Here is a 19,468-nt window from a genome sequence, read left to right on the forward strand (position 1 = left end):
GTGGCAGAGGAAGTTGAGGGAGAGTGAAAGATGATGATGATGATGATGATGATGATGATGATGATGATGATGATGATGTCCCTAACGGTGGATCCACTGTCAACCCCAGGGTAGCCCAACTGGTGGTACCACCTGTGTGCATCGATAGAAGACATCAGTACATGTTGCAACAAGTAGAGCCCCAACCACTGGACTACTGTAGCTCAGTAGGTACACCCCTACCACACAGTGGACCAGTAGATACACCCCTACCACACAGTGGACTGGTAGATACGTACACCCCTACCATGCAGCAACCTGGTAGATACACCCTTACAATACAGTGGCCCAGTAGGTACACCCCTACCATACAGCAACCTGGTAGATACACCTCTACCATACAATAGCCCGGTAGGTACACCCCTACCATAAAGCAACCTGGTAGGTACACCCCTACCATACAGCAACCTGGTAGATACACCTCTACCATACAATAGCCTGGTAGGTACACCCCTACCATAAAACAACCTGGTAGGTACACCCCTACCATACAGTAGTCCAGTAGGTACACCCCTACCATACAGCAACCCGGTAGGTACACCCCTACCATACAGCAACCCGGTAGGTACACCCCTATCATACAGCAATCCGGTAGGTACACCCCTACCATACAGTAACCTGGTAGGTACTCCCTACATGAGTAGAGAGCTTACTAAGCCAAGTTTGAGTTGGTTAACAATAAAGTCTCTAATATTAATCACGATTGCCTCAAAAGGAAGCGGGATCCAATCTCTGCCGGTCTCAGCTCTCTACCGAACACACTATGAGTATACTTCCACACTCTAGAGTAGACAGTTAATGTACGCTATATTGAGTCTGGCCATTGTTGGTACATAACTAAATTACTTGGATGCAAGTAAACGGGGTTATCCCTTGGGATCTCCCTTAATTGGGTGAACACTTGTGGTTGTGGTGTACTACATAAAGTTGACACTCGAGTTTACAGCTCAACAGATGCTAACTAACTATAGAAGATCACTCATAGTATACTACTTACCTGCACTGGCTACTGCTGCCTGCTGCAGTTGTTAGTCCCTCGCCAGCAGAAATAGGATTGGCTTGCTGCGACAATGATGTTGAGGTGCGAAGCTGGAAGTGTGCACCTACCACAGCCAATATCTGGGAGATGTCCTCCTGGCTTAGCCTACTGCTGGATAGTTCTGAGGTAGCAGGAGAATGTCCCGTGACAGGGTTCTGCTGCTCACTACTAGGTGGCACTCCTGTATCTTCCATTACCTGCTATGGATAAAGTTCTCCAAGCACTGCACACTGCACACAAGGTGTTTCTTACCTGCCACTGCTACGCTGCTAATGCAAAGAATGACTTAGAACAGGTTTGGCCAAACCTGTTGATGGTTGTTTACCTTGCATGTCCTGCATAGTGTGCAACATAACCCTATTCATAGTTGTTTACTGACACCTTCTAGTGCGTATTTGGTATCATAGAGCAACATTGCCATGGACACCTTCAAGTTAACCCTGTTTAACCTTCGGTTAAACTTGTATTAAGTGTCAGTACTGAAAAACTGAGCAAACGAGTTTGTAGATGAAGACTTGCATGGAACAGATAGAACAAAAAGGTGCATCAAAAAGGTCCCAAAAGTGAAAAAAAAGTTATGACCTAGGCGGGGATTGAACCCAGGTTGGTTATCATAACTTGGGGTTATCATAACTTGGGGTTAAGGGAGGTGCACAAATCTCCACAGTTGTTTATGTGTGGTTTTGACAGGAATGTAGCTCAACTTTCAATGATCCTTACACCAGTGCCTTCATCGCCCTATAAAGAGTGAACAAAAGCACGTATTGATTTGTTATAACAACACTTGAGTTGCCAGATGATGGGCATTTTATTTCACTAAGGTCCCGCATCGATACGTGCTTTGCATGCCAAGATACGATGAACTAAAAGTCGTGTTTCAAAAAGGTGTGCACAAAAAGGTATTGAGTAGAAAGAAAGAAAGAAAAATCTGCCAACTCGTAGATTCGAGCCCACGACCCCTTACATGCTAGTCAGATGTTCTACCACTTGAACTGTATGTGCTGTGGTTTTCAAAGGAAATGTTGCTCAAGTTTTCTCTACACCTTGGCCTTCTACGTGCTGTAGAGAACGAATGGAAACACGCGTGAACTCGTGATAACAATCTTAGAGTAGCTGGATGATGAGTGCTTCATTATCAGCACAGATTGTGTCGATTCGTGCCAAGTTTGGTGAGTAAGCAGCATGACGGACGGATGGACAGACGGCTTTTCAGCTTTATATATATCGATTGTGGTTAAACTGAATAGTATGTAATGCTTCTCAAAGAAGAATTAGCTCACAAAAATAAAAGCAAAAAAAAACAGACCATTGCTTCAATTCCACTTTGTATCGCGTAATATCTTGCTGTATTGTGATACACCAGAGGCAATATATCGATACATCTGCACTCTGGCATGGGATTTGGATTTCTCAATATCACCAATGGCTGAAGCGATGTGCCTCCATATGCTGTTAACTTCATGCTAGTTTGTTGTGAGAGATGGTTTTGTTTGCAGCCTTTCACATAGTTTGGCAGGCAGAACACTGACCTCTGCTCCAGTGTCAAGTTTGCAATACAACTGGCCCCCACTTGTACCTATGTTAGCAAACCAGGATCGAGATTTGTTCAGTCCATCAACTTGCAAGGGATCAATAAAGGGGTCATGTGACTCTTCTGAAGAGTGGTTCGGCACATTCTCACTTTGTTCAATCTCCTGTACCTTTTGACCAGCTGTGGAACTGCTCCTTGGGTTCACCTGTGGGTTCTTCTGTTGAGAAACATCAATTAGTCTGCCTACAACACACCCTTGAGAAATGATTACATGTAGCTTTGTGGGAGAAGCTGGACACTGCTGAGGATTTTGGCGGCGCCCACAGTTACCACAGTAATATGTGATAACATAAATAATGGATTTGTTTTTGGCATTTTAGGTAATAGCTATTGTGCTTCAATTTAGCCCCTTATCAAATATAATTGCTGGTAAGCAGAGGTTTTTCATCATCATCATTCACAGATCACTATACCTTTTAGTACTACAACATGTAAATACATTGCCTTATTTGTTTTATAGCATATATAGAGTACTCAAAGTATCTGGCTGAAGCAAAGAAGAAGAACATGGTAGTCAAGTTTAAACACATCAAAGTGTTATTGTCAGGATCAGCTGCTGCAGGGAAGTCAAGTTTTTGTCGTCTACTTTTTAGACACCAGTTTTCCAGTGAATACAACAGCACTGATATTATGGAAGCCAAGCAAGCTATGGCAGTGGGAAGAAGAACAGGTCATAAAGCTGTAGCAGTAAGAAGCTTTAGTATGCTAAAGGCTGAAGATCAAATGGTGTGGCTTGAACTTAGCCCAAACAATCAATTGAAACAATTTAAATCATTGTTGGCATCTCAAAAGTTTCGACCAAGCAACTTAGCAAGCAACCAGACTACAGAAGATGGTGCATCAGATGTGAACAATTTACCAAGAAAATCTCGTACTAAAGTAGAAAAAAATATCATTTACAGTGCTACACTTCCTAATACTTTTAAAATGGATGAAACATTAAAATTTATTACGGTGTTTGACACTGGTGGTCAGCCAGAGTATGTTGCATTACTACCAGCTGTTAACTGTATGCCTACTGTCAACTTTTTGGTTCATAACCTTACCATGAAACTTGAAGATCCAGTGCTAGTTTGCTATAAGCAAGAAGGATGCAAGGAAGTCCCAAAATATTTTCTGAATTACTCAAATTTGGATATGATACAACTTTTGATGTGTTTTGTCACTGATTCACTTCATCAAACATGTGAAGAAACACCATGCTGTATTTCAGTACCAGAAAAGCCATACTTTAGCTTCATTGGCACACATTATGACAAAATTAAGAATGATCACAAAACATTGCAAAAAGTAAATGAAAAGTTAGATTGTGTTATTAAAGAAAGAGAATGTGCATTTTCAGTGTTGTCTTCAGATTATGGAGTTATTCATCCAGTAGACAATACCACTGCAGGTGATATTACAAAAGAAGACCCAGAAGCTAAAAAAATCCGTGACCAAGTCGAAGATCTGGCTGATGAAATGGAGACTAAGGAACTACCAATTAATTGGATGATTTTAGAACTTGAAATACAGGAATTGCGTGCCAGCACAACAAATTATATTACATATGAAAGGTACAAGGAAATTGCTAAGGAAAATGTACAGATGACAGATGAAAAAGAAGTCAAAACATCATTGTGGTATTTTCATATTTTAGGAATTGTGCTACACTTTAATGACCCTGAATTAAGTGACTGGGTGATCATTGACCTTCACTGGCTATTTACAAATTTAGCTAAAATAATGCATTTATCCTTAAAAGATGTAAAGTTTACTACCCACGATCTTAAAGAAAAGTTTGATAACCAACGATTATTGGCAAAGACGTTGTTGAAGAAGATTCATTTAGATGGCATCAGTCAACAAGAAATCCAATATTGTGTTAATGTTTTGGTTCATTTAAAAGTGGTTGCTTCAGTAACAATAAAGGAGGTTGAATATTACTATTTACCCTGTGGACTTCCCAGTACAATGTTGTATCGTGATGGTTGTGTATTTGTACTAAGTGAACCACTATTGATTCAGTTCTCATCAGGTTATCTTCCTCGTGGCTTCTTTTGTTCACTCGTTGCTTTCTTGTTGAAAGAGCTACCTGAAGAATGGAGACATCAGTTGGGTAATGCTAACACCAAGCACTATTGCAATGTGATAACTTTTCAGTTACCAGATGAAACATTTTTACATTTACATGACAAAACTTTTTACCTTGAAGTACAAGTGAAACATTACAAAAAAGATGCCAATTTTGAGTATCATTCTAAAGTACTTCCAATGTTAAATGAATATTTGGAGATGGTTTGTGAACAGTTGCATTTTGACAGTAATAAACTTCAGTATGGCTTCTTGTGTCATGAAAGTTTTAGTGTGGGTGATCACTTAGTTGTGCTAAATTCTACTGGTGATGTGTTACCAAGTGAATTGAAGTGTAACAAAACTCCTTCCCATAAGACTCAGTTGGGAGATTCACATAAAATTTGGTTTGACAAGGTAATTCCAGATAATGTCTGCTTGTTATGTTTGTATGTCTGTCATTATATATGCATTTATGTACATATGTATGCCTTCATGTCTTACTCACATGTTGCCTGTGTAAAATAATTTTTTTTTGTAAATAACACATACTTACCATAGTTGGAGGTTATACATTTTTCTGTCTAGATTATTGGTGAATCATTGAAATCCAACGAAGTTAGTGTGTCCAAGGATCCAAGTAAGTATAAAGAAATGTCTTTTACTGTAATTCCTGTGTTTGCTGCATTTTGAAACGTCAGCGTTTTTATTATTATTATTATTAGCACTTTACAGTGACCAGCACTGAAGGTCTGACAGCAACATGTGCTGCAGCCTTAGTAATGGTATTGCACGTTCTGTATTTCAAGAGCCTACATACAGTATATACATATAGGGGTAATACATACTTATGTACATTCGCAAAACAAAAAAAAATCACTTAAACATTTACTACAAATGTACAGTAGGTGCAGAATTATAATTCATCTGTTTCATAATTAATAGTTATACCATACCATGGCCACGGGGGATTTGCCTGATATATATGCCCAAGCCTGACGGCATGAACATATATATCAGGCAAATCACAAGTGGCCATGGTAAAAGTAATATATACCACTCTGGTATGTTCACCTAATAGATAAAGGAAGACAAACCTACATTCACCACATTACTTTTATACAGAGGTTTGCAAACATTAATTGTGGGTTTAAATTGTGGGCACAAAAAGAAATGATTGTGGTTGTAGTGATACTATTTTAAACCAAATAACCATGTCATGGATGAATAAAGTAACCTAAGGTGCTAAAATAAACACTTAGACATATAGGTTGGGAATGTTTGAGGCATCTTTTCATGCAGTTGAAATGTACTGTGTAGAAAAACAATCCCCATATTGTAAAAATGATTATTTAGTGATTGAACTCACTCAATTCTTTTGCTTCACAACAATGCCCCTAACTAAACCAACATTTTAAACTCAAACCCACAATGCAAACTTTAAGCAGCTCTATATAAATAATCAAAGGGAACTGATGCTTTATAACTGCCTCAGCATCAAAGGCAGTTGTGGTTAGGGCTATATCTAGACATTGCTCTGTGGTCAGGGCAATATGTGATATATAACCCTGTGGTTTCCTTTGATGTGAGGTGTCAAATGTCAAAGTGCTATATCTCTACCTGTATCATGCAGTATGGTAGTACCAAGAGTACATAATAATAGAAGAGAGAGGAGAGTGTCTAACTCTCAATATAGGCTGTACAAACACACAGCGCTCAAACCCTCCTACTTCAATCCATAGAACAGCTAGCCATATATCAATACCTTTTTGTGAACAGAAGACTGTTAATATCTGTTGATTGAAGCAGTATAATGCTGAAGCCTACTTCAGAGGGCAGCGCCTATAATCGAGATAGCAGCGCCTATAATCGAGATAGCAGCTAATAATCGAGGTAACAGCGCGTGTAATCGAGTATTAAGTGCTGAACGTTTCGTCGTGTTCTTCGAGAGTAGGTGATGGGAACGCCACAACGGCGAAGTTGTGATGAACAACAAAGAGTTAGGCTCGAAATGAATCCAGGAATCATACAACGAGCCGACTTACCTGGGAACAATCTAATTTCCTTAACTGATGCCCACCATGGCATTGGTAGAGCAGGACATAACGCAATACCAGAAGTTCCCAGGTTTATTCCGCTGTTAAATGCTTGTAATCCTGCACAGCTGCATACTTATGGACTTCAACAATTGCATTGCCCCATGGGTAGGGGAGCCTCTGTGTCATTTCTCCCCAGATTTTCTCAGCTCATTTCATTTCAGCCAAGACTGCAGCTGCAGAATACACACCATCCTCCGGTACAGCGAACTGATAATTCGTATAGTGACATTGTGCCAATGCCAGTATCAAATCAAGAACTTCTGTCATCACATCAACCAGCTCTGTTGCCAGACCCACCAGCTCCATTACCAAATCAACCATATAAATTGCTTGCACAAACAGTTCCATTGCCGAAGCAACCATCTTCACTACCAGACCCACCACCTCCATGCAGTCAATCATCTGATTTATCACCGTCAGGTTTGTTTACTACAAAGAATATCGCTGGCCTAGAAGAAAGTTATCCTGATCTTGTGTTTGCCATGAGACGGTCAGAGAAAAGGGAATATCTTGAAATTTCTCAACAAGACACCCAGCAGGTAGCAGGTGTGGGGTGTATGTCCCCAGTGCGAGCTCTGTTTTTTGATTCTGATTCTAACAATGTTACATATGACGTTCAAGCTCTGTTCAGTTCAGTGCAAGCTGGAACAATAGAATCCTTGGATAATGCCCGCCCGGTAATCAACATGGTTTCCCAAAATGCCAGCTATAAATTCTGTCCAGGATTGGAATACCAACATTACTTTGACTTTTATGTCAAAGTAATAAGGTTTCACATCAGCACTGTTCGGCTATGGCAGAGACCTTTTCAGAGGGTTGACTCAATTCACTGTATATTGCTGCATCAACTAGCTCACAATGCTACTATGGAAGAGAAGAGCCAATATGTTGTACTCTGTAAGCAATGCAAGCGTCTGCGTGCTTTGCTTAACCACCAGCAAAACAGGAGTAGTAAAGTTGATCCTTCTACAAAACTCCAGAGGCAGCAGCCATCTTCAAATTACAAATTAAAGCATTTATCCCCAGCCAGTGCACAGAAGCGAAAGAAGGCAACCCAGAGAGAAAGATCAGCAGATAAAGCCAAGCTTGCCAAGTATGAACATCTAGATGTTACTTTAGACGATGATCAGAATGATGAGTTGAATGCTGTTATTGAAAAGATCGAAGAGCAACATAATGATGAATTGGGCAAGGTATTTCAGGAAGGGGAAGCTAAATCAAAGCACATTGGAAACAGTATGCGTAACATATGGCAATCAGACAGGTGTGCTCAGACTACCTTTCTGAAGGATCAACTGCGGAACAGTAAGGGCAATGCTACAGTGCTGTATTTTAATTATAATAATTGTTTGTACCACAGTGAACCGCAAGAGGGGTAACCGTTGGAATCCGGTTACTATTAGAATAGGTTAGTTCATTTATTAGCTAAGTTGTATGATTGAGAATACCACAACTATGTATTTTGTAGCACTGGCCATTTTTGTTCGCAGTCCAGCGGCATATGAGGCTCTCAAGAGTTTTAATGTGTTACAACTGCCTTCACGTTCTACTATTCAGTCTTATACTGGTGCCTTTCTACACGAAGCTGGTGCTTCAAATGAGTCAATTTTAAAGCAGATTGAAAGTTATGAAGCTTTCAAAGAATCTTGTGCCAGCAGTGGAAAGTGCAGACCAAAGTCAAACGGTGTCCTTATATTTGATGAGGTAAAAGTTGTTTCCTCTCTGATGTGGAACTCTAGGAACCATCAGATAATTGGGTTGGCAATGTCAGAAAGGGATCAGGCATCACTGCTAGATGTCTACCAATTGCTTGAAGAGGACAGACACACAAAGATGACCAACTACATACTGCAATTTCTGTGGAGGGACCTCACATCAGGATTTGACGTTGTTGGTCCCTATTTCACCAGTGAAGATGCTGTGTCTGCTAAGTTTATTTCAGCATGTATCTTTGAAACAATCCGATTGTTTCAGGTTTGTTTGATACATGCTGCATGGACAACTTGCATGTAGTTATCTTTTGTGTTGTATAGGTTAATGGATTAAGGACTAGTTTACTTATTTGTGATGGTGCTGCACCTAACCTCACATTTCTGAAGGCTACACATGGAGTTAGTGGTGTGTATGGTGTGTGCAAAGGAACTGACCGTTTCAAGGTGAAGCCTTGGTTCTCCAATCCATGTGATCCCCTCCACAATATTTATTGGCTCATATGTCCAAGTCATCAGGTATGTGCTAGTGTATTGTACATGTTAGCTGTACTATACCGGTATTTAATCACCCTGTTTTATTTTCATTCAAGCTGAAGAACATGATCAACGCATTGTATGCTTCACAAGATGGAGGAACTAGGTCGTTTGAGGATGGCAATGGGACTGGGTTTGGATGGAAAGCAATTGTTGACATGTTTGCAAGGGAATGCCAGCGGCGAGACATAGGGCACGCAAGAATGGTTCCAAAGCTTCGTGAAATCCATGTGATTCGTGATTCGTGGACAAAACTGAACGTGTTCCCAGCCAAGATCATGCAGGTCTGTGTTATCACTATATTGCATACTTGTGTATAGTGTGTAATACGATTTTGTTCTTCCTTTAGCAAGAGCAAGTTCTGTCAGAGCTTAACTCTTACGTTACACAATCCCCTATACCAGATGATGCTGACAATGTTCGTCTGACCTTGCGGTACTTAGAAGCGTGCAGAGATCTCTTTGAGGACGGATTTTTGTCTCATGACAAAATCACAAGCATGGGATCAGAACCCATGTTGTCTATCCACAAAGGATTTAGTCACTTTGAGAAGTGGTACAACAAGCTTTCTGAAGGTTAGTTTAATTAAATGAGGTCATCTTGTGCAGTATGCTAAAAATATTCTATTTAGAGTCCATTGGCACACAAGATCCCAGATTTCTTAGCTGGCAAAGTAAGAATCACAGTTGCTATTCCTATTTATAATGTATACTTTATTAGCATGGGATCTACTGAGAGTATGTGTTTACGGATTCACTGGTTTTGCCACTTGGTTTTTAGACGAATACCCAGAACATTTTATAAGTCCAGTAAGGTTATCTGGCAGTGCAGTGGAGACATTATTTAGCCAGTTCAAGAGTACAGCAAGGGGAAAATTAAGTGCAATGAATTATCCTACTGTTAGAGCAGCTCACCTTGTAAAGCACACTGTGACTCCCCATCACAGCTCTAAGGGATATCGAGATACACCCCTTCAACTTTGTGAAGTTCCACTAGAGAAGAAAAAGTATGAACGCACAATTAAACCAAATCAATAGATGACACGATACATTTTTATGATTTATTTGCAATTAATGATTCTTTAATAATTTAACAGTGTCTTGACATATCGTTATTATAATGTATCTGATGTTGTTCCTTGGGATGACTTGCTTTTGAGGTTAACATGATGACTTAACAGTGAGTCCCTTAGGTTTTGTCCTGCCAAAGTAGCTAAGCCTTTGTGTGCTGCGCTCTGTTGCTTAAAAGAATCTAAAAATTCTTGGATCCTTGTATGGCATAGTTTACGTACAAATTCCTTAAATACACTGTCTACACTCTTGTCACTCATTTCAGAAAATTCTGGTATCTTCTCTCGCAAAATGGTTTCATATAAAGATAACAATTTTGTGTCAAGAACTAACTTGTTAGATATAACAGTTAGCAATTCCGAGCCATACTTTTTGAAACTTTCACCATTGGTATATTCTTTTGTGGCAAGATCAACTTCTTTTATTAGCGGTAACAATTCTACACATGGGAAATACATGTGACCTTTGTCACGGTACTTCAAGCTGTCAGGTATCAGTTCCTTGTCTTCCTTCTTGTGTATACTCAGTTTCTGAAGTATGGTTGTTTCCTCGGAGAGTTGCTGATCATCACCACAGTGCTGCTTTAACTTTTCATACCTACTATGCAACATACTGGCTATAGCCGCCCCTCCAAACCGATAAAATACATCTTCACTGTCTTCTGTCACTTCTGCATTACCACTGGACTTCTTGCTAAAAGATTGCATCACCTTGTGACACTGCCTCAGCAACTGATCAAGTGTGGATGAGCAATACAGAGTTAAAAATCTAGAAGATGCATCTTGAGACAATGCATGTTTCTCCTTCACTTTATGCCACTCTGATCGTGCTGTAAGAACTTGCTCTGCTACTGGATCAGAAGGGTGCAGACCTAGCTGTGTGAGGTGCTGATTCTTTTCAACCAGCAAAAAGCTGCAATGTTTATGCCAGGATATTTGAAAATGAAGATATCGCTCTTTCTTGGTGGAGCATTCAACAAACAGACGAGCAAATGCTAGTTGTAAGTGATGTGCAAGGAAATTTAATGCTTTGGGATCGACAGAGCAGCCAAACGCCTGTATATCTTCTCCTTTAAATAGCTTTTGGCCACATACTTCCTCAAGTGAATGTGAGGAGATTTTATCCGAGTTCAGCTTTTTCACGTAGCTTTCTAATTTCTGTCTTTCTGCCTTCAGTAAAGCCTTTCGACGTTGCTGTGGCTGCTGCTTTGATTTGGTAAGTCTCTTTGAAGTACGAAGCTTTTTGGGTGCTGGTTGGTCTCCACTATCAGATTCGCCACTTGAATCACAGGAATCAGTATCTTCGAACACCTTTGCTCGCCACATGTTTTAATATATAAGCGCTCATAAAAGAAATAATTTTTATTATGTGTGCATGAAGTGGTTGTTGGCCATTTGTCACCTTTGGTGGCTATAGATGATTGCGTAATGTCTGAGCGCTGTGCGTTTGGCGAATCTATAGCAGTTAGACACTCTCCTCTCTCTTCTATTATTATGTACTCTTGGTAGTACTCTATGTTAGATTATGGAGGTTTGTACTTACTCTCGCAAAAAAAAATGTATTTATATATATATTGGCCAGAAACCAGCCTTTTATGGCACCTTGGTAGTATCAGTTAGGTGACATAGTGTGTATAACCAAGCCCAAAAGTACCTTCAGTGCGACCTAAAATGCTTCCTGACTGACTGGCTAACCATAGATATTAGAGAGAAGGGATAGGCAACCGAGCGCGCGCCGTGTATATCTACCATTGATTGTGGTTGAAGCACTCCTCGGTATTGATTAAATCCATGCGGACAGGATGGCAGTTTGTGGTTTAGTAGTCTTACAGTTGATTTCAACCACCTTGTGGTATTGTAGTTGATATACAAGACTTTTAATGCTTCTGGCTTCTGTTGTTTAATCGTCTCGGGTGGCTTTCATCGCCATTTACGATTTTGATCATCAATGGGTACCTCCGTTTTTTGTCTACCTGTTACGAAGAACAGAAGTCTAGTTCCACTGGGGAAATAGTGCTGAAGTCTTCGCAATACTTTGAAGTTTTGCACAGTACCACTGAAAGATGTTTCTCGCATAACAGCGCTTGTGTTGAAGTTGATAAATCATGGAGTAGTATTTAAAGAACCGAGATGAGACTGCCAAAGGGCATTAATCAAGCGGAATAATAAAATGAAGTACACCATGCAAAACTATGTTACTTTAGAGTTACTGTGGCATTGTTTGCCAGTCGAAAGTGAACTTACCATGAACACAACAGGTACACAAAAAAATCGTGTCAACTAAGATTAAAATGATTGATGGCGGCAAAAACTCACAACAAGACTTACAATAGGAGTTTGCCTAGTACTTGTAAAACATAAAGAGATTGTCATGAAATACTCCACGCCCGTAGAAAGTAGTCCAGAGCAGAAGACACCATTTTGGCCTCATGAATTCACCAACGGCAGAGTGTTTCAGGGCGCGCGCTAGTTTCTAATCCCTGTACTCTAATATCTATGGGCTAACTTACTGAATGAATAACTGATGCTTTCATACCAGTATAACTCTTAAGGCTAAAGGTATAAGTTTTCACTGTTCGACATCGCAGGTGTCTATTGGCATACCGCAGTACGTATATACAATGCATGCTTCAGTCCACCTTTGTGTCCCATTTATCTCTGCTGACATCGCAAAGTGTCAATCGTAGTAGCACCACGTGATGTCTTTCCTGTGTTTGCAATGGGAATTGTGTCCAATGTGACTGGATTGATTACAGAGGTCCTTCTTGTAGAGTTCTTTTGTTAGCAACGCTGTGTAATGGGCTGAATATAGCTGAAAACAGCGTAATAGCCACCTCGTTATTTCAGTAAGGCACATGTTCATAAGCCTAGTGCCATGCATGCATTCTTCTTATGATACAGTATGTACGGGTTCACCAGTCATAATAATGTTAAACAAACCAAACAAGTACAGGGTATAATTAGGAACTTTAAGTTTGATTAGGGATCAAAGAAATAAAAAGTAGGGAAACAAGGGAGGTCACCTACGCTTGAAAACATACTAGTGGACATTTAATTCCTGATTCAGTTATGGGTACCCAAAACTGCATTTCACAAGTGTTATTAAGGAAAAAAAGTTTGTAACCTAGTAAGGACATTGCCACGAAAAGTAATGAAAATAATACAGGGAGACTATCAGCTGACAAATTTGATCCCTATAGTATGTTCACGTTGAGCTGAATCCTGAAAAACAGCTAAAAATTAAAAGTGGATTTTTTCTCAACAGAGTTAACATTTCAGCCAACTAGATGATTATTGGTAACAGAAAAGGTGACACGTATGGACAAGTTCGGGAAAGGGCTGTAATGGACATTGTACTTATATGGCTTCCCCATAGGAAATGTATTGTGAAAATTTTGATTGGCTGTAAATATTATGTCAAACATTTGAACAAAAGTATTTTGAAATATTTTTAGCGGGTCAAGCAGTGCCATATTTCAAGATCATGTGTAATTGCATCCATGAGTTATTAAATGTTTTTGAGGATTCAGCTCAACGTGAACATACTATAGTTTATCCAATACAGTATAAATGTCAGTAAGCCTATGGCTAAAGTAGAGATTATCTTTGATCTCCCTATTATTTTTTGTTGTAATGGTCCCTACTGCGTAGGTTACAAAATCTCAAATTTTTTCATCCACTCATGATGCTCTGCCCTGAAGGGCATAACACTTGTTTAAGTTAATAATAAAAAAGGGTGTGGCCCAAGATTATGCAGCTGAATTAGTAGATGTGTGTTTGAAGCCATGATCAATTCAGGCCTCAAAATCAATGGTTCCAGATTCCACTGATTGCCTTAACAAGATACAATGGTAGCACTATACTGCCTGCATTCCTCCTCCATAGGCATATCAAAAGCTACTTTTTGAATACAAGCAACAATAGGAATTGAACTCATAACTTTGGTTGCTTATCCTATGAGCATAGTGTCAACGCAACTGTGAGTCAATCTTTCATTCACTCAGTATAAAAATCCATGTTTGTTTTCTTTTTTGAGGATTTGACAACTCACTTGGATTGTTTCAGGCATTTTGATTTTATTCAACCAATATACCGGTATCATTGTGTTTGGTTAGTAAAGTTGGTTTCTGTGGGTGTTTTTTAGTGGGACATTACAAACCTTCATGGTCCAATCATACTATAATAAGTTATACCTTTGTTATGTTAATCTGCTTGATAAATGAACTTCATAATAATGTTCACCACTGCATATCATCAGGAGCTCATTGAATCCTATGGACAAGAAAACGTGTAACTCCATACTCTACCAGTACTACGGGCAAAATTCAAACATGGCATCCAGTGTTACTATGTATATAATTGGTTACAATATTCTTACGTGCAACAGGGATACTGAATGGGCTGCTACTCCATTGTCTTATGTAAAGCTGCTTCAATAGGAAGATCGTCGAGTCGGAGGTAGAGCTTGGAATAGTCAAGTGGAGTAATTTCACATGATTAGTGACTGTAGAAAAACTGTCCTGCTAAGCCTGTGCTACTATTCCTCCGTTGTGCCATTGAACTTCGTTTCCATAGCTTCGCTTCGTCACAGCAGAAGCATGATGTACTCAAGCATGCGCCTCTGCATAATATCCTAATTAGGATATTTTAAAATTACTTATTATAGTACACTAGTGCTGTACACCTACAAAATTTTGTCACTGGTTAATTGCCTACCAACAATAACTGGGTTAAATGGTTTGTTTGTATATTGGCAGACATAATGCGAGTCAAATAGCCTGCTGGAAGGTTTAGGGTGGTACCAAGTGACCATCAACATCCTGTCTAGCAATAACAGTTATTACAATCACATATTTACACATTCTTGAGTGGCACCTTCCAGGAGAAGAAAAGAAAGTAATGTTTGCGAAGTGGAGGTACGATATTAAGTATAAGATGGCCATTTCATGGTTAGAATCTGTAGAGAATGTACTGGCTGGAGAAAGTGGAATGAAAGTCAGGTGATAAAAGTGTTCTGCACACGGAAAGTTCGAGAGTAAGTTTTGATCTATTGCTATTCACAAGAGAAACTTTAGCTATAGCTATTTGATAATTCAATCTGTGCTGACTCAACACCATTTGTAAAGCATTTAGCCCAGCTAAGTTTACAAACTGGCTGTACAATACATTGATTCATAGTTTAAAATATGTATACAGCAACACAAATTTTGTACATGTATTACTAATAAACAATTAATTCTCTGTAAAATGTATGTACATAAAGTTCAGTGATAAGTAGCTGAAAGTGGTCTCAGATTCAATCTCAGAGTGATCCTTTTTCAAAAATTTCCTGAGGGACATGCCCCCAAACCCCCTAGAAGACTTGTGCTTCGCACTGCAGGGTGTGCTTTGCACACCAGGATAGTACACTTCTATCTTATGGCCATGCCATTTCAGAAATGGCCAATCAAATTTACTTTTGATCGGCCATTCTGTCCAAGCAATAAATTTCCCTTATATTGTACACAATACATTTTTGAAAATCTAATGATCACAATTTATTGCATAGTTTTATTCCTACTTTTATTTTTAGTCTCATGTTTTTAATAGCCTCAAGTGCTTTATTATCGGTTGAGTAGCACTGCTCGTAATGCTTGAGGCTGATTAAGTATTTCTGTGTGCAATATGAAAGAGTAACTCTTATACTCTCTAAATACATGCAAATATTAATCCATATTGGTTGTGAATTACAAAGTGCAATCTTACATTTTGCCAGATGTTTACAATCAAATGGTCGCCTATATCAAACACACAGCTATTTTTATGAACTTTGAGATCATCAGCTACCGTTCATACCAACGTTGAAACCGGGTCACTACTGCTGACCCAGATGACCCACTGACCCAGATGTGACCCGGATTGACCCGGATTAATTAAAGCCGAGACGTGTTTCGGCTAGTCTCGAACGAGTCTACATTTTGAGCATTCGATTCGTGTTGAGTAAATATTGCAACTTCAGCCTAGCTGTAGGTTGAAGACCAAAAAAAAAAGGTCTTCACCTACTGACAATAGCTACCCCTCACCATAGATACCCTCAGTTTCGTGCTACATACTACACTTACTAACAAATGAGCGTGGCTGAGCATATGTTGGTAATGTGATAAGTGGGCGTGGCTCACGAAAGAGCTACGCGATAGCGTTTATAAGTTTCCACGCCGTCAAACGAACAATTTCGTTTCTCACGTGATCCAATCCGGGTCAGACCCGGATAAATTGTAAACCGGGTCAGACCCGGATGACCCGGAGAAAATGTGACCCGGATGACCCGACCCTGTTTCAACGCTGGTTCATACCCATGGTGACTGCACTTTATTTTTGCACAAATTTGTATTTACACTTCCCTGATGGTAGCATCCACCTTGCATGCATTTACACAATTTAAATAGGATTTTGGCCATCCAGTCTCTTATAAAATGTGACCGTCTCAGCAAAAACCCGACTAGTTTGCACAATTTTAAAAATTATTTTTTATTCACTCACCATTATCTGCAGTGTCCAAGGAATGGATCACCAAAATTTCAGCCTTCTGTGGTGTGTAGTTTTGAAATTACAGCGCTAGAAAGTAGGAAGAACAAGGAAATTGATTTGTACAGTGACTATACTAAAAATAAACTACAGGTGCTTACACTTGCAGCCATAACTTCCGTTTGGATTAGTCTACAAAGTTGGAAATTGGCTTACTATGTTCACAATGGATTAACAGATCAACCAAGGTGTAGTTTTAGCCTTGCAGGCACTTGTGCATAGGTGTATGAAGGCGATTTGTTAGAAGAAATGATGACGATCTTGTTTACGTTTACTGCATCATAAACAAACGCACTTGACACCCATACTGTTGCAGCTACAAAAGCGAAACAAAGATTTTCGAACTCTCCATGAGCAGGTGAATAAGATGGTATATAGTTTTAATCGATTTGAGTCTTCCTTCTTTGAGTACTGGCCCGATAAAAACTTGTGTATTTTTTCTTGTAGCATGCGTAATTTTACGAATTATTTTTAAATTACGATTTTCTCAATATGCATGCTTGTGCGAACTATACGGGGTTTTGCTGAGATGGTCACAAATGTCAACTGTTTCTCTCCAAAATGTCCAGGACATTAGCTAGATTGAAATTCTTTAATAGAGCAGTCACCTATTATATGAAGTTCTGAGGGCTATGCCCAGGTATATGTGATAATATAATAGGGGTTCAACATTATATCGATATATTGCCATATTTTCTATCACAATACAATACAATATGTGTGATAAAACATATCGATATATTGTTTATTGCTTATTGCAATATACTGCTGTGTTACAATATATTGTGTAATGTACCACTCTGCGTGGGCAGTTCAAAGGCACCGCCAGTGCCATAATTTGTATATTGCACTGCTGCAGACTGCAGCGAGTGCATTATAACTTATAACGCACTGGTTGTGGTTTTGTAGACCACAACGAGTGCATTATAAGTTATAATGCACCGACCGCAGTGCAATATACAGATATTGCACTGGCTGCGGTTTTGTGCAGCATAGCGCAAGTGCCAGTGGCGAAGACCACTACGACACCTCACCTAATAGGTGGAAAGACACTTCACAGATCACTCGAATTCTTTTATAGCCTAACATGTAAAGGTCGATTGTGGGCCATAACGTCACCAATACGTATAATGTTTACAAGCAGCCAATGGCGATCGAAAAAGCCAACGCGGGTGGCCACAACTCTAGTCTACATATATATAAACGTACTTATACACCTTACTAGTCTGGTGCCATCTTAGCCCAGATTAAACTGTAGTCCACTTCGACAATGACTCAATAAAACAAATGTATTCTAAATAATACTAACCTTTACGTTCGATTGTGGTAACCAGTTTTGTCATGCCAACAGATTCGAGTTTAGCCAGTGTGAATAGTAAGAATTAGACTAGTATCGTTTAGTAGTTAGGTTTTGTTTACTTAAACCATCTATTTAGCTGCTTTTTTTCGCTCGAGAGAATCACTATGGCGATTAGTCTGGTGCTTAGTCTATATGGCACGCTGGCATGCTGAGCACTACATGATGAGAGTCGAACAGTGAATGCAGGTTAGTGATATAACCCATAGCGTACTAGCTTTCAGTATCTCAGGTGGCTGCAGTACTGCAGGGGGAATGTCATCGCAACATCTGGCTTGGTTACCCACAATCGATGTTAGAAACCTGGCCTTTATAAGTGTTACAGCTGTCTTGTGAGACTCTCCCCACCTATTAGGTGAGTGGTACATAACAGTTATACAACGTGCACTCGTGCTCTGCCTGTATAAACGCACTTGTGGCCGTTGTACAACTATATAATATTGCAGGGTTGTAATGAGCTGTGGCTTGTGGATAATTAGCCTATTCAGCCGCCACCCTCCTGGAGGGTGGGCATCAAAGCCACCAGAATGTAATTGTTATGTTTTAGAAGCCACATATCCTAAACAGTGCTGGTTGTAGTACTGCCTACTTGTACTGTAATACCTATTTAATAACTGTTGGCCATTATAAGCAGCTTTTGACTGATGGGTGTACACCAAATGACGCTAATGCTATCTGCTGTATCTTATGAAGCTTAAATCCATGAGTTATTTATGCAAGTATAGCACTTTAACATTGCCAAAGGCCCTAATTCAAATATTGCAATACAGCAATATATTGCAATATTTTTAAAGGCAATACGCAATATGGTATTTACCTGTATTGTTGCATCCCTATAATATAATAGCTGATGGTTATGTTAGAATAATTGACTGGGACATTTTTTGAGGGAAACTGTTGACATTTTTCAAGTAAGGATAGCCAAACCCATTTAGATTATGTACATGTGTGCCAGGTGCACTAGCTAGGTTGCTACCATCTGAGAAGTATAAATACACATTATAGCAAAATCAAGGTGCGGTCATCTATTGAATTTTGCTATTGAACAGTAGCTAATACTCTCAATGTTCATAAATTGCTTTGTGTTAAATATATACATAGGTGACTATATATATACATGAGCTTCACGTGCATGTAGCTGAAGTTTAGATTGCATAGTAGAAGTGACTTTGGAGCTTTGTAATTCACAACCAATAAGGACTAAGCCAAATATCCGCATATACAGTACTTAGACAGTATAAGAGTTGATTTTTCATATCAAGCACAGAAAGACTTATCAGCTTTGAGCATTACGAGCAGTGCCACTCGATGTATTTATAAATATTTTGTCCAGTAATGAGAACACTCTGACAGGTCATTTTTGCAGCTCCTGCAGCCAGACAAAAGAAAGCAAAGTTCTGAAATTTTGCTTG

At 39.4% G+C, this 19,468-nt stretch overlaps 2 protein-coding genes across 2 annotated transcripts in view; both read left to right on the forward strand.

Moving 5' to 3' along the window:
* The window catches only part of LOC136252416 (uncharacterized), a 43,094-nt gene that overhangs the window by 7,068 nt on the left and 16,558 nt on the right, over positions 1-19,468 (forward strand). The window contains exons 2-3 of the mRNA XM_066044847.1: positions 3,130-5,138; positions 5,310-5,361. Coding sequence (XP_065900919.1) covers positions 3,130-5,138; positions 5,310-5,361 — 2,061 coding nt within the window. The remainder of the gene's footprint in view (positions 1-3,129; positions 5,139-5,309; positions 5,362-19,468) is intronic.
* On the forward strand, positions 6,298-10,159 carry LOC136252413 (uncharacterized). The gene is made up of 8 exons (XM_066044845.1): positions 6,298-8,125; positions 8,181-8,228; positions 8,289-8,794; positions 8,854-9,048; positions 9,123-9,350; positions 9,416-9,641; positions 9,698-9,739; positions 9,787-10,159. The coding sequence occupies exons 1-8, from the start codon at positions 6,679-6,681 to the stop codon at positions 10,101-10,103; spliced, it is 3,009 nt and encodes a 1,002-aa protein (XP_065900917.1). The 5' UTR covers positions 6,298-6,678; the 3' UTR covers positions 10,104-10,159.

The sequence above is a fragment of the Dysidea avara genome, chromosome 4 (assembly GCF_963678975.1).
Source record: "Dysidea avara chromosome 4, odDysAvar1.4, whole genome shotgun sequence".
In the NCBI taxonomy this organism is placed as follows: domain Eukaryota; kingdom Metazoa; phylum Porifera; class Demospongiae; order Dictyoceratida; family Dysideidae; genus Dysidea; species Dysidea avara.